The sequence below is a fragment of the Taeniopygia guttata genome, chromosome 2 (genome assembly GCF_048771995.1).
Source record: "Taeniopygia guttata chromosome 2, bTaeGut7.mat, whole genome shotgun sequence".
NCBI classification, from domain to species: domain Eukaryota; kingdom Metazoa; phylum Chordata; class Aves; order Passeriformes; family Estrildidae; genus Taeniopygia; species Taeniopygia guttata.
In genome coordinates, this window is record NC_133026.1 from 151,688,507 (window position 1) to 151,702,644 (window position 14,138).

Below are 14,138 nucleotides of genomic sequence, written 5' to 3' on the forward strand. Positions count from 1 at the left end.
TCAGGATTGGAACTGGGATCAGAATTGGGACCAGGATTGGGATCAGGATCAGGATCGGGATCGGGATCGGGATCAGGATCAGGATCAGGATCAGGATCAGAATTGGGATCAGAATTGGGATCAGGATTGGGATCAGAATTGGGATCAGGATCAGGATTGGGATCAGGATTGGGATTGGGATCAGGACCAGGACCAGGATTGGGAACAGGACCGGGATCGGGATCAGGATCAGGATCAGGATGAGGATGAGGATGGGGATCAGGATCAGGATGGGGATCCCCTGGCCCAGGATATGGCACTGGAAACTCCGGGAATTCCCAGGGATTCCCACCACATTCCCATCTCATTCCTGCTTTTTTTCCCCACTGGAATTCCGCTGCATCCCCCTGGAGCAGTTCCCAGCTCCGGGAGCCGCTCCAGGATTTGGGAACGGGCGCCGGGAAAATCCCCTGGGATCCACTCCGGGAGATTCCCATCCCCCATCCCGGAATTCCCAGTCCTGACGGATTTCCCGGATCCGGGGCAATTTTTATGGATTGTTTTCCCAAAAAAACCCGAGGATTTCATTCCTATCATTTTCCAGGATTCAAGGACTGACAGGGAAAGATTCCGGTGGCAGAAAAGTGGGATAAAAAGGGAGGAAAATTCGGGATTTTCCCAGCTCGGCTCCTTCTTTCTCCCTGTTTGTCCCAGGAATTTATTTTTTTTTCCAGTGGGAAGAGCAAAAATTGGAATGAAACGAAATTGGAATGAAAGGCTCGGGATGAGCCAAAAAAATCAAAAATAAAGGCTTGGGATGATCCCAAAATATTCAAATTAAAGACACAGCATGATCCAAAAAAAAAAAAATTAGGGAATATTCACGATGATCCCAAATAAATCAAAAGTAGAGGCTCGGGATAATCCCAAAAACCTTAAAATTACAGGTGTGGGATGATCCCAAAAAATTAAAATTAAATGTTTGTAATGATCCAAAAAAAACCCCTAAAAATAAAAGAAAAAGCTCGGGATGATCCCAAAAAATTTAAAAGAGAGGTTCAGGATGATCCCAAAAAATTAAAAGTAAAAGCTTGGGATGATCCCAAAACCCCTAAAATAACAGGTGCGGGACGATCCTAAAAAATTAAAATTAAATGTTTGCGATGATCCCAAAAATCCCTAAAAATAAAAGGCTTGGGATGATCCCAAAAAATTTAAAGGAGAGGCTCGGGATGATCCCAAAAAATTAAAAATATAAGTTTGGGATAATCCCAAAAACCCTAAAATTACAGGTGCGGGATGATCCTAAAAAATTAAAATTAAATGTTTGCGATGATCCCAAAAGACCCTAAAAATAAAAGAAAAGTCTCGGGAAGATCCCAAAAAATTGAAAGGAGAGGCTCAGGATGATCCCAAAAACTCTAAAATTAAAATGAAAGGTTCAGGATGATCCCAAAAAATTAAAAGTAAAAACTTGGGATGATAAAAAAAAAAATTAAAAGTAAAAGCTTGGGATGATCCCAAAGAATTAAAATTGGAATTAAACCTCGGTCCCCTTTGATCCGGGAATTTGGGGCTGGATTGGGAACGAATCCTGCGGGATTTTCCCGGCCAAGCCCTTCCCAACCCCCATTCCCAAATCCTGGATCGCATCCAGGGATTTTTTTATTCCCAATTTTTTTCCTTGTTTATCCCCCATTCCTGGGGATTTTCCCTCATTCCTGTCGGGATCGGAGCCCCTCCCAAGATCCCCAAAATTCCCCGAATTCCGGGCGAATTCCGGGTGAAAATTCCGCCTCCCCCTTTTCTCCCGGCAGGGCCCTCGGAGCCGACGGAAAAGCGACTTTTTCCCTTTTTTAGAGTTTTTTGCGGCTCCCTTGGAACGCTCGGGAATTTTCCGGGCTCGGCTCCACGGGATGAGGTCAGCGGCGAGAGGGAAAAAATCCCTGAAATCCAAAAAAGTGACTTCACCCCGCCGGGAGCCAGGAGGGCCCTTCCCGGGAGGCTCGGGGCCCTCCGGACACCAAAACCGGGGATTCCACCCCAAAATCCTAAAAGCCAAAAAAAATGAGGCATTTTGGCCTGAAAAATGGGGTTTTTTACTCTAAAAATGGGATTTTTTTCCTCTAAAAATGGGATTTTTTTTCCTCTAAAAATGAGGAATTACAGCCTGAAAAATGGGATTTTTTACTCTAAAAATGGGATTTTTTTCCTTAAAAATGGGATTTTTTTTCCCTTAAAATGGGAAATTTTTTTTACCCTAAAAATGGGATATATTTTCCCCTAAAAATGGGATTTTTTTTTCCTCTAAAAATGAGGAATTATGGCCTGAAAAATGGGATTTTTTTCCCTTAAAATGGGATTTTTTTTTTACCCTAAAAATGAGCAACTCTGACCTGAAAAATGGGATTTTTCCCTAAAAGTGGGATTTTTTTTCCTAAAAATGGGATTTTTTAACCCTAAAAATGAGGAATTGTGGCCTGGAAAATGGGATTTTTTTTCCCCAAAAATGGGATTTTTTTACCCTAAAATCGAGCAATTCTGGCCTGAAAAATAGAACTTTTCCCTAAAAATGGGACTTTTTACCTAAAAATGGGATTTTTTTCCCCAAAAATGAGGACTTTTGGCCTGAAAAATGGGATTTCTTTTCCCCTAAAAATGGGATTTTTTTTTCCCCTAAAAATGATGAGTTTTGGCATGAAAAATAGTATATTTTTTTCCTGAAAATGGGAATTTTTTTTTCCTCTAAGAATGAGACATTTTGGCCTGAAAAATGGGATTTTTTTTTTCCCTAAAAATGGGATTTTTTTTTTTCCCCTGAAATGTGGGGGTTTTTCCCTAAAAATGGGGTATTTGGCCCAAAAAATGGGGGATTTAGCCCTAAAAACATGGGCTTTTCCCAGAAATGAAGAGTTTAGATCACAAGAATGGGATTTTTGCTGACAAAAATGAGGAATTTGGCCCTAAAAATGTGGAATTTCTCCAAAAAATGAAAGTTTAGAAAACTTTCCAAAGTTTTCTCACCTGAAAAGTTGCATTTGGCCCTAAAAAAAATGAAGTTTAAATTGTAAAAATGGAAAATTTGCCCTAAAAATGTGGTATTTTCCAAAAAAATCGATGTTCATATCCTAAAAAATGGAATTTTGCCCTAAAACGGAGGAATTTGGCCCTAGAAATTGAAGTTTAGATCCTAAAAATGGTATTTTTTGCCTAAAAATGGGATTTTTTTCCCCTAAAAATGAGGAATTCAGCCCTAAAAATGCAAAATTTTCCCTAAAATTGAAGTTCAGATCCTATAAAATGTTGCTTTTTTTTCCTTAAAAGTTGGGAATTCCCAAAAAAAAAGATTTTGGGGAATTGGCACTCACCAGAGATGAGCTGGTCCAGGTCCACCTGCTGGCCTTGCTCCTCGTCCACGTGGAGCACCAGGAATCCTGGAGGGAATTTCGGGATCAGGGATGGGGATGGGAATATTCCCTAAAAACCCCCAAATTATCCCCAAAAAACCCCATCAAAATAGCCCAAAACCTTCAAAATTACCCCCGAAAATCATCAAAAATCACCAAAACTAACAAAAAATCCCTTGGGGACCTCCAGACCTGATGTCACCTCCTGGTGACAAAAGCCACCACTGGGACCCCAGGAGGTGACAGGACCTGAGTCCACCTGGGGACAAGTTTGGGGTCACCAGAGACCCCAAAACCTTCAAAATTACCCCAAAAATCATCAAAAATGCTCCCAAAATGCCCTAAAACCACCCAAAACCAGCCCAAAGAAACCCTTGGGGACCTTCAGGGCTGATGTCACCTCCAGGTGACAAAAGCCACCACTGGGACCCCAGAAGGTGACCGGACCTGAGTCCACCTGGGGACCAGTTTGGGGTCACCAGAGACCCCAAAACCTTCAAAATTACCCCAAAAATCATCAAAAATCCCCCAAAATAACAAAACCCCACCAAAAATCCCTTGGGGACCTCCAGGGCCGATGTCACCTCCTGGTGACAAAAGCCACCACTGTGACCCCAGGAGGTGACAGGACCTGAGTCCACCTGGGGACAGGTTTGGGGTCACCAGAGGCCCCAAAACCTTCAAAATTACCCCAAAAATCAACAAAAATCCCCCAAAATGCCCTAAAACCACCCAAAACCAGCCCAAAGAAACCCTTGGGGACCTCCAGACCTGATGTCACCTCCTGGTGACAAAAGCCACCAGCGTGACCCCAGGAGGTGACAGGGCCTGAGTCCACCTGGGGACAAGTCTGGGGTCACCAGGGACCTCAAAACCTTCAAAATTACCCCAAAAATCATTAAAAAATCACCCCAAAACCTTCAAAATTATCTCAAAAATCACCCAAAACAACAATACCCCACCAAAAATCCCTTGGGGACCTCCAGACCTGATGTCACCTCCTGGTGACAAAAGCCACCACTGGGACCCCAGAAGGTGACAGGACCTGAGTCCACCTGGGGATAAGTTTGGGGTCTCCAGGGACCCCAAAATCCCCCCAAAATGCCCTAAAACCACCCAAAACCAACCCAAATAAACCCTTGGGGACCTCCAGGGCTGATGTCACCTCCTGGTGACAAAAGCCACCAGCGTGACCCCATGAGGTGACAGAACCAAGGGACAAAACTGGGGTCACCAGAGACCCCAAAATCTTTACAATTACCCCAGAAATCAACAAAAATCCCCCAAAATAACAAAACCCCACAAAAAAATCCCTTGGGGACCTTCAGGACTGATGTCACCTCCAGGTGACAAAAGCCACCAGTGGGACCCCAGAAGGTGACAGGACCTGAGTCCACCTGGGGATAAGTTTGGGGTCACCAGGGACCCCAAAATCCCCCCAAAACGCCCTAAAAGCACCCAAAACCAACCCAAAAACCCTTGGGGACCTCCAGGGCTGATGTCACCCCTTGGTGACCAAAGCCACCAGCGGGACCCCACGAGGTGACAGAACCAGGGGACAAAACTGGGGTCACCAGAGGCCCCAAAATCTTCAAAATTACCCCAAAAATCATCAAAAATTCCCCAAAAAAACAAAACCGCTCAAAAAATCCCTTGGGGACCTCCAGACCTGATGTCACCTCCTGGTGACAAAAGCCACCAGTGGGACCCCAGAAGGTGACAGGACCTGAGTCCACCTGGGGACAAGTTTGGGGTCACCAGAGATTCCAAAAACTTCAAAATTACCCCAAAAATCATGAAAAATCCCCCAAAATAACAAAACCCCACCAAAAATCCCTTGGGGACCTCCAGGGCTGATGTCACCTCCTGGTGACAAAAGCCACCACTGGGACCCCAGGAGGTGACAGGACCTGAGCCCACCTGGGGATAAGTTTGGGGTCACCAGGGACCCCCAAATCCCCCCAAAATGCCCTAAAACCGCCCAAAACCAGCCCAACAAACCCCTGGGGACCTCCAAGATCGATGTCACCCCTTGGTGACAAAAGGCACCACTGGGACCCCAGAAGGTGACAGGACCTGAGTCCACCTGGGGACAAATTTGGGGTCACCAGAGACCCCAAAATCCCCCCAAAACGCCCTAAAACCACCCAAAACCAACCCAAAAACCCTTGGGGACCTCCAGGGCTGATGCCACCCCTTGGTGACAAAAGCCACCACTGGGACCCCATGAGGTGACAGGACCTGAGTCCACCTGGGGACAAGTTTGAAATCACCAGGGACCCCAAAACCTTCAAAATTACCCCAAAAATCATCAAAAATCCCCCAAAATAACAAAACCCCACCAAAAATCCCTTGGGGACCTCCAGGGCTGATGTCACCTCCTGGTGACAAAAGCCACCAGCGTGACCCCACGAGGTGACAGAATCAAGGTACAAATCTGGGGTCACCAGAGACCCCAAAATGTTCTAAATGACCCCCAAAAATCACCCAAAATCACCCAGAGCCAGCCCCAAAGGCCTCGGGGAGCCCGCGGCGGATGGTGGCCCCGGTGACAAAGGCCACCGCGTTGTCCCCGTCCCTCACCGACGGACATGGCCGCCGCCGCCCGCAGCTCCCGCCAGGGGCTCTTGAAGTAGAAGAGGTTGGTGGAGATGAGGCGGCCCAGCAGCGCGGGGCGGCTGCGCATCTGCGGGGACATTGGGGACATTGGGGACATTGGGGACATTGGGGACATTGGGGGGATTGGGGGGATGTTGGGGACATTGGGGGGATGTTGGGGACATTGGGGACATTGGGGACATTGGGGACATTGGGGGCATTGGGGACATTGGGGACATTGGGGGGATGTTGGGGACATTGGGGGGATTGGGGACATTGGGGGCATTGGGGACATTGGGGGGATTGGGGGGATGTTGGGGACATTGGGGGGATGTTGGGGACATTGGGGACATTGGGGACATTGGGGGGACATTGGGGGGATGTTGGGGACATTGGGGACATTGGGGATATTGGGGGCATTGGGGACATTGGGGGGATTGGGGGGATGTTGGGGACATTGGGGGGATGTTGGGGACATTGGGGACATTGGGGACATTGGGGACATTGGGGACATTGGGGACATTGGGGGGATTGGGGGGATGTTGGGGACATTGGGGGGATGTTGGGGACATTGGGGACATTGGGGACATTGGGGACATTGGGGGGATTGGGGACATTGGGGGGATGTTGGGGACATTGGGGACATTGGGGACGTTGGGGACATTGGGGACATTGGGGACACTGGGGGGACATTGGGGACATTGGGGACATTGGGGACATTGGGGACATTGGGGGCACGTTGGGATATGGGACATGGGGACACTCCGGACACGCAGGGAAATGGGAGAACTCAGTCCCCATCCCAATCCCAATCCCCACATTCCCAATCCCAATCCCATTGTCCAAATCGCAATGTCCTAATGTCCCAAAATCCCGATATCCCAAAATCCCAATGTCCCAATATCCCAATGTCCCAATATCCCAATATCCCAATGTCCCAATATCCCAATGTCCCAAAATCCCAATATCCAAATATCCCAATATCCCAATGCCCCAATATCCCAATGCCCCAATATCCCAATGTCCCAATGTCCCAATGTCCCAATGTCCCAATATCCCAATGTCCCAAAATCCCAATGTCCCAATATCCCAATGTCCCAAAATCCCAATATCCCAATGTCCCAATATCCCAATGTCCCAATATCCCAATATCCCAACATTCCAATATCCCAATATCCCAATATCCCAATATCCCAAAATCCCAATATCCCAATATCCCAATATCCCAACGATATCCCGACGATATCCCGACGAATTCCCAGGGATGATGTCCCACCAGGAACTTGCAGACGTCGTTGAGGAACTGCCCGTAGTGCAGCCCCCGCACATCCCCAAATCCCAAAATCCCAAAATCCCAACATCCCAACGTCCCAAAATCCCAACCTCCCAACATCCCGATATCCCAATATCCCAATATATCAAAATTCCGATGATATCCCTATGATATCCCGACGATATCCTGAGGACATCTCAGGGATGTCCCACCAGGAACTTGCAGACGTTGTCGATGAACTCCCCGTAGTGCAGCCCCCACACATCCTCAAATCCCAACATCCCAAAATCCCGATATCCCAAAATCCCAACATCCCAAAATCCCAACATCCCAACGTCCCGATATCCCAAAATCCCAAAATCCCGACGATATCCCGACGAATTCCCAGGGATGTCCCACCAGGAACTTGCAGACGTCGTTGATGAACTCCCCGTAGTGCAGCCCCCACACATCCCCAAATCCCAATATCCCAAAATCCCAACATCCCAACATCCCAACATCCCAACATCCCAATATCCCAACATCCCAATATCCCGATATCCTGACAATATCCCGACGAATTCCCAGGGATGTCCCACCAGGAACTTGCAGATGTCATTGAGGAACTCCCCGTAGTGCAAACCCCGCACATCCCCAAATCCCAGTATCCCAAAATCCCATTATCCCAAAATCCCGATATCCCAACGTCCCAACATCCCGATATCCCAAAATTCCGATGATATCCCGACGATATCCCGAGGAATTCCCAGGGATGTCCCACCAGGAACTTGCAGACGTCGTTGAGGAACTCCCCGTAGTGCAGCCCCCGCTCTTCCCGCAGGTGATTCCCGAACATTTCCCGGAGCTCCTCGCAGCCCAGGCTGGGCCCGCACATCCGCAGCGCGAACTTGCACGCCTGGAAAAGCGGGAACGCCGCCGATTCGGGATTTGGGATCCCCCCAATCGCCGGGAATCCGCCGGGAATTCCCGGGAATCCCACCTTGACCACGTCGGGCTGCGGGTCCTGCAGGTGCAGCAGCAGCGTCACCAGCCCGTTGAGGATCTGCTCCGAGAAAACCTCGGAGTCGGCGCGGCCGAAGTGGGAAAGATTCCCGAAAAGGACGATGGACGAGTGCCGGAGCGCCGCGTGTTCCTGGGAAACCGGGAAAACGGGAATAACGGCGGGGAAATCCCATAGATCCCACTCTGGGATCCCAAAATCCCCGTCCTGTCATCCCAAAATCTCCATCCTCTGATCCCACCGTTCCCATCCCGTGATCGAGATCCTGTCCCCTGATCCTAAAATTCCCATCCTGGGATCCTACCATTTCCATCCCATGATCGAGATCCCAAAATTCCCATACTGGGATCCCAAAATCCCCGTCCTGCGATTGAGATCCTGTCCTCTGATCCCAAAATTCCCAACCTGGATCTCAAAATCCCCATCCTGTGATCCCAAAATCCCTGTCCTGGGATCCCAAAATCCCCGTCCTGTGATTGAGATCCTGTCCTGTGATCCCAAAATTCCCATCCTGGATCTCAAAATCCCCATCCTGTCGTCCCAAAATTCCCATCCCATGATCCCAAAATTCCCATCCCATGATCGAGATCCCATCCCCTGATCCCAAATTTCCCATCCTGGGATCCCAAAATCCCCATCCTGTGGTCCCAAAATTCCTGTCCTGTGATCCCAAAATTCCCATCCCATGATCGAGATCCCGTCCTGGGATCCCAAAATTCCCATTCTGGATCTCAAAATCCCTGTCCTGGGATCCCAAAATCCCCGTCCTGTGATTGAGATCCTGTCCTGTGATCCCAAAATTCCCATCCTGGATCTCAAAATCCCCATCCTGTGGTCCCAAAATTCCCATCCCGTGATCCCAAAATTCCCATCCCATGATCGAGATCCTGTTCCCTAGTCTCAAAATTCCCATCCCGGGATCCCAAAATTCCCATCCCGTGATCGAGAAAAAACCAGGAAAACGGGAATAAATCCCATAGATCCCACTCTGGGATCCCAAAATCCCCGTCCTGTCATCCCAAAATCTCCATCCTCTGATCCCACCGTTCCCATCCCGTGATTGAGATCCTGTTCCCTGATCCCAAAATTCCCATCCTGGGATCCTACCATTTCCATCCCATGATCGAGATCCCGTCCCCTGATCCCAAAATTCCCATCCTGGATCTCAAAATCCCCATCCTGTGGTCCCAAAATTCCCGTCCTGTGATCCCAAATTCCCATCCCATGATCGAGATCCTGTTCCCTGATCCCAAAATTCCCATACTGGGATCCCAAAATCCCCGTCCTGCGATCCCAGCATTCCATTGTCCCAAGCACCAGGGGACAATCCCAGTGGGCCAATCCCAATGGGCCAATCCAAATGGAAAAATTCCAATGGAAAAATCCGAATGGGCCAATTCCAATGGGCCAATCCCAGTGGGACAATCCAAATGGAAAAATCCCAATAGACCAATCCCAGTGGGACAATCCCAGTGGAAATTTCCAATGGAAAAATTCCAATGGGCCAATTCCAATGGGCCAATCCCAGAGGGACAATCCCAATGGAAAAATCTCAATGACCAATCCCAATGGAAAAATCCCAATGAAAAAATCCCAATGGAAAAATCCCAATGGGCCAATCCCAATGGGACAATCCCAATGGAAAAAGCCCAATGGAAAAATCCCAATGGGCCAATCCCAGTGGCCAATCCCAATGAAAAAATTCCAATGGGCCAATCCCAATGGGCCAATCCAAATGGAAAAATTCCAATGGAAAAATCCGAATGGGCCAATTCCAATGGGCCAATCCCAGTGGGACAATCCAAATGGAAAAATTCCAATGGAAAAATCCCAATGGAAAAATTCCAATGGGCCAATCCCAATGGGACAATTCCAATGGGCCAATTCCAATGGAAAAATCCCAATGGAAGAATTCCAATGGAAGAATTCCAATGGGCCAATCCCAGTGGGACAATCCCAATGGTAAAATTCCAATGGAAAAATCCCAATGGAAAAATTCCAGTGGGCCAATCCCAATGGAAAAATCCTAATGGACCAATCCCAGTGGCCAATCCCAATGGAAAAATCCCAATGAAAAAATTCCAATGGGCCAATCCCAGTGGGACAATCCAAATGGAAAAATCCCAATGGGCCAATCCCAGTGGGACAATCCCAATGGAAAAATCCCAATGGACCAATCCCAGTGGCCAATCCCAATGGAAAAATCTCAATGGGCCAATCCCAATGAAAAAATTCCAATGGGCCAATCCCAGTGGGACAATCCAAAAGGAAAAATTCCAATGAAAAAATCCCAATGGACCAATCCCAATGGAAAAATCCCAATGAAAAAATCCCAATGGACCAATCCCAATGGAAAAATTCTAATGGAAAAATCCCAATGGACCAATCCCAATGGAAAAATCCCAATGGAAAAATCCCATTGGACCAATCCCAGTGGGACAATACCAATGGAAAAATCCCAATGGAGAAATCCCAATGCACCAATCCCAATGGAAAAATTCTAATGGAAAAATCCCAATGGACCAATCCCAATGGAAAAATCCCAATGGAAAAATCCCATTGGACCAATCCCAGTGGGACAATACCAATGGAAAAATCCCAATGGAGAAATCCCAATGCACCAATCCCAATTGAAAAATCCCAATTAAAATATTGCAATGGGCCAATCCCAGTGGGACAATCCCAATGGAAAAATCCCAATGGACCAATCCCGGTGGCCAATCCCAATGGAAAAATCCCAATGAAAAAATTCCAATGGGCCAATCCCAATGGGCCAATCCCAGTGGGACAATTTCAATGGAAAAATCCCAATGGAAAAATCCCAGTGGGAGCCTCAGCCCAGCACAGGAGCAGGGATGAGGATCCAGGAGAAATCCCAGCCCGAGGGGGAAATCTGGGATGGGAAAACCCCCGGAGACGGGACCAACCACAACCCAAGCCCATTCCCAACTCCGGGAATTCCGGGCTGGCCGCTCACGCTGTCGAAGAAGGGCCGGATGCGGATGGCGATGTGGAGCAGCATGGATTGCACGTCCCGCTCCTCCAGGTGATCCAGGATTTTGGAGAGGCTGGACATGGCCTCCAGCGCCAGCAGATTGTTGGGATCGTCCTTGTCGTCCATGCCCTGGAGCATGGAGGCCAGCAGCTGCGCCCCGTGCCGACGGATCTGCCGGAAAAACGGGATCGCGGCTGGAAAACCGGGATACGGAGCCCCGGAGGGAGCTGGGGGGGCTCATCCCGGAGAAAAGTGGGATTGAGGGGATCCAGGGGAATCTGGGATCTGCTCCCATGGAAAAAGGGATGGGGAAAGAGGGAACGGATCCAGGTTGGGATTTTTGGGAATATTCCCCTGGAATTGAGGGCAAACAGGGATTTGGTGCATCCATGGTTGGGATGGGAATGGGGGAATTCCTGGGAATGGCTGAGGGATCCTGGGGGGTTCATTCCAGAGAAAAGCGGGATTGAGGGGATCCAGGGGAATCTGGGATCTGCTCCGTGGGAAAAGGGATGGGGAAAGAGGGGATGGATCCAGGTTGGGATTTTTGGGAATATTCCCGTGGAATCGAGGGCAAACAGGGATTTGGTGGGTCCATGGTTGGGAATTCCCGGGAATGGCTGAGGGATCTTGGGGGGCTCATCCTGGAGAAAAGTGGGATTGAGGAGATCCAGGGGGAGTTTGGGATCCGCTCCCAGGGAAAAAGGGATGGGGAAAGAGGGAACAGCTCCAAACTGGGATTTTTGGGAATATTCCCGTGGAATTGACGGCAAACAGGGATTTGGTGGGTCCATGGTTGGGAATTCCCGGGAATGGCTGAGGGATCTTGGGGGGCTCATCCTGGAGAAAAGCGGGATTGAGGGGATCCAGGGGAAGTTTGGGATCTGCTCCATGGAAAAAAGGGATGGGGAAAGACGGAACGGCTCCAAATTGGGATTTTTGGGAATATTCCCCTGGAATTGAAGGCAAACAGGGATTTGGTGGGTCCATGGTTGGGATGGGAATGGGGGAATTCCCGGGAGTGGCTGAGGGATCTTGGGGGGCTCATCCCGGAGAAAAGTGGGATTGAGGAGATCCAGGGGAATTTTGGGATCTGCTCCGTGGGAAAAAGGGATGGGGAAAGAGGCAATGGATCCAAATTGGGATTTTTGGGAATATTCCCCTGGAATCGAGGGCAAACAGGGATTTGGTGGGTCCATGGTTGGGATGGGAATGGGGGAATTCCCGGGAACAGCTGAGGGATCTTGGGGGGCTCATCCCACAGAAAAGCGGGATTGAGGAGATCCAGGGGGAGTTTGGGATCTGCTCCCATGGAAAAAGGGATGGGGAAAGAGGGAACAGCTCCAAATTGAGATTTTTGGGAATATTCCCCTGGAAAGGGCTGGAATTCCGGGATTTGGGGCCTCGGGAAGCAGGGCAGGGACTGAGGCTGAGGATTCCCGGGAGAAGCTGATCCCAGCTGGAATTCCTGCGGCTCCGGGAAATGTTCCCGGAAAACGGGGCTGGGGAGGATCCCCCTGCTGGGAAAGGCTCCGGCACTTCCCAGGATTCCTGGGAATGGCTCTGGAAAATCGGGATTTTTAGGATTCGGAGCCTCCCGGCGCATCCCAATCCCTGGAGCTCCCTCCCCATCCCACAAAACCTCATCCCGATATTTTGGAGGCAATTCCAACCCTCCCCTGTGGAAATGGGAATCCATTCCCCGCGTCTCCAAATCCCAAATCCCAAATAATCCCCGGAGCTGCTCCCACCTTTTCCGGGGATCCCGAGGCCACGTTCCCGAGCCCCCGGAGCGCCAGGACCCGGACCAGGAGGCAGGAATCCTTCTCCAGAGCCGTCAGCGCCTCCAGGATCGGCTCCAGCAGCACCAGGTCGTTCACCACCTTGTGGCTGAGCAGCTGGAAAAGGGAAAAAATTCGGGATACGCCGGGAAAAACCCCCCGGATTGATGAGCGGGGAGCTGGAATTCCCGGGAAGAGCCGCGGTTGGAAAACTCTGGGATAATCCACAGGAAAACTCAGCCCAGGGCGGGATTTGGGGGGCCTGGAATGGAAAATGAGGCAGGATTGGGGAAATTTGGGAATTTTTGGGAAGATTCGCACTCCAGAGAGACACGCTGGGCCTGGAATTTCCCCTCATCCTGCGGATCCGCCGGAATTCTCTTCTCCTTCTCCTCAGCTCCGGCTGGAATTTGAAACGCTCCAAGATCAGAGCACGCTTCGGATCCCGGGATGGGCTCCAGGAGCAGCGGGAATTTGGGATGGGGTTTGGATGGAGGATGGATCCATGGATCCATGGATGGATGGATGGATTCATGGATGGATAATTGATCCATGGATGGATGGATAATTGATCCATGAATGGATGGATGGGTTCATTGAGGGATTCATGGATGGATCCATGGATGGATCCATGGACAGATCCATGGATGAATGGATCCATGGATAGATCCATGGATGTATGGATGGGTGGATGGATCCATGGACAGATCCATGAATCAATGGATCCATGGATGGATGGATGGATGGATGGATCAATGGATGTATCCATGGATAGATCCATGGATGGATGGATGGATGGATGGATGGATCCATGGTTGGATCCATGGATAGATCCCTGGATGGATGGATGGATGGGTGGATGGATCCATGGACAGATCCATGGATGAATGGATCCATGGATAGATCCATGGATGGATCCATGGATAGATTCCTGGATGGATGATGGATGATGGGTGGATGCATGGATTCATGGATCCATGGATGGATTGATGGATGGGTGGATCCATGGATGGATAATTGATCCATGGATGGATTCATGGAGGGATTAATGGATGGATCCATGGATGGATGGATGGATGGATCTATGGGTGGATTCATGGAGGGA

The 14,138-nt window shown here is 49.4% G+C and overlaps 1 protein-coding gene across 4 annotated transcripts in view; it reads right to left on the reverse strand.

The window, feature by feature from the left end:
* MROH1 (maestro heat like repeat family member 1) overlaps positions 1–14,138 on the reverse strand; it is a 94,521-nt gene that overhangs the window by 1,807 nt on the left and 78,576 nt on the right. For all 4 annotated transcript variants that reach the window (XM_072925136.1, XM_072925135.1, XM_072925134.1 and 1 more), the window contains 6 exons: positions 13,004–13,150; positions 11,235–11,423; positions 8,237–8,389; positions 8,018–8,152; positions 5,970–6,072; positions 3,348–3,413 (listed from right to left, as the gene is read on the reverse strand). In XM_072925136.1, coding sequence (XP_072781237.1) covers positions 3,348–3,413; positions 5,970–6,072; positions 8,018–8,152; positions 8,237–8,389; positions 11,235–11,423; positions 13,004–13,150 — 793 coding nt within the window. The remainder of the gene's footprint in view (positions 1–3,347; positions 3,414–5,969; positions 6,073–8,017; positions 8,153–8,236; positions 8,390–11,234; positions 11,424–13,003; positions 13,151–14,138) is intronic.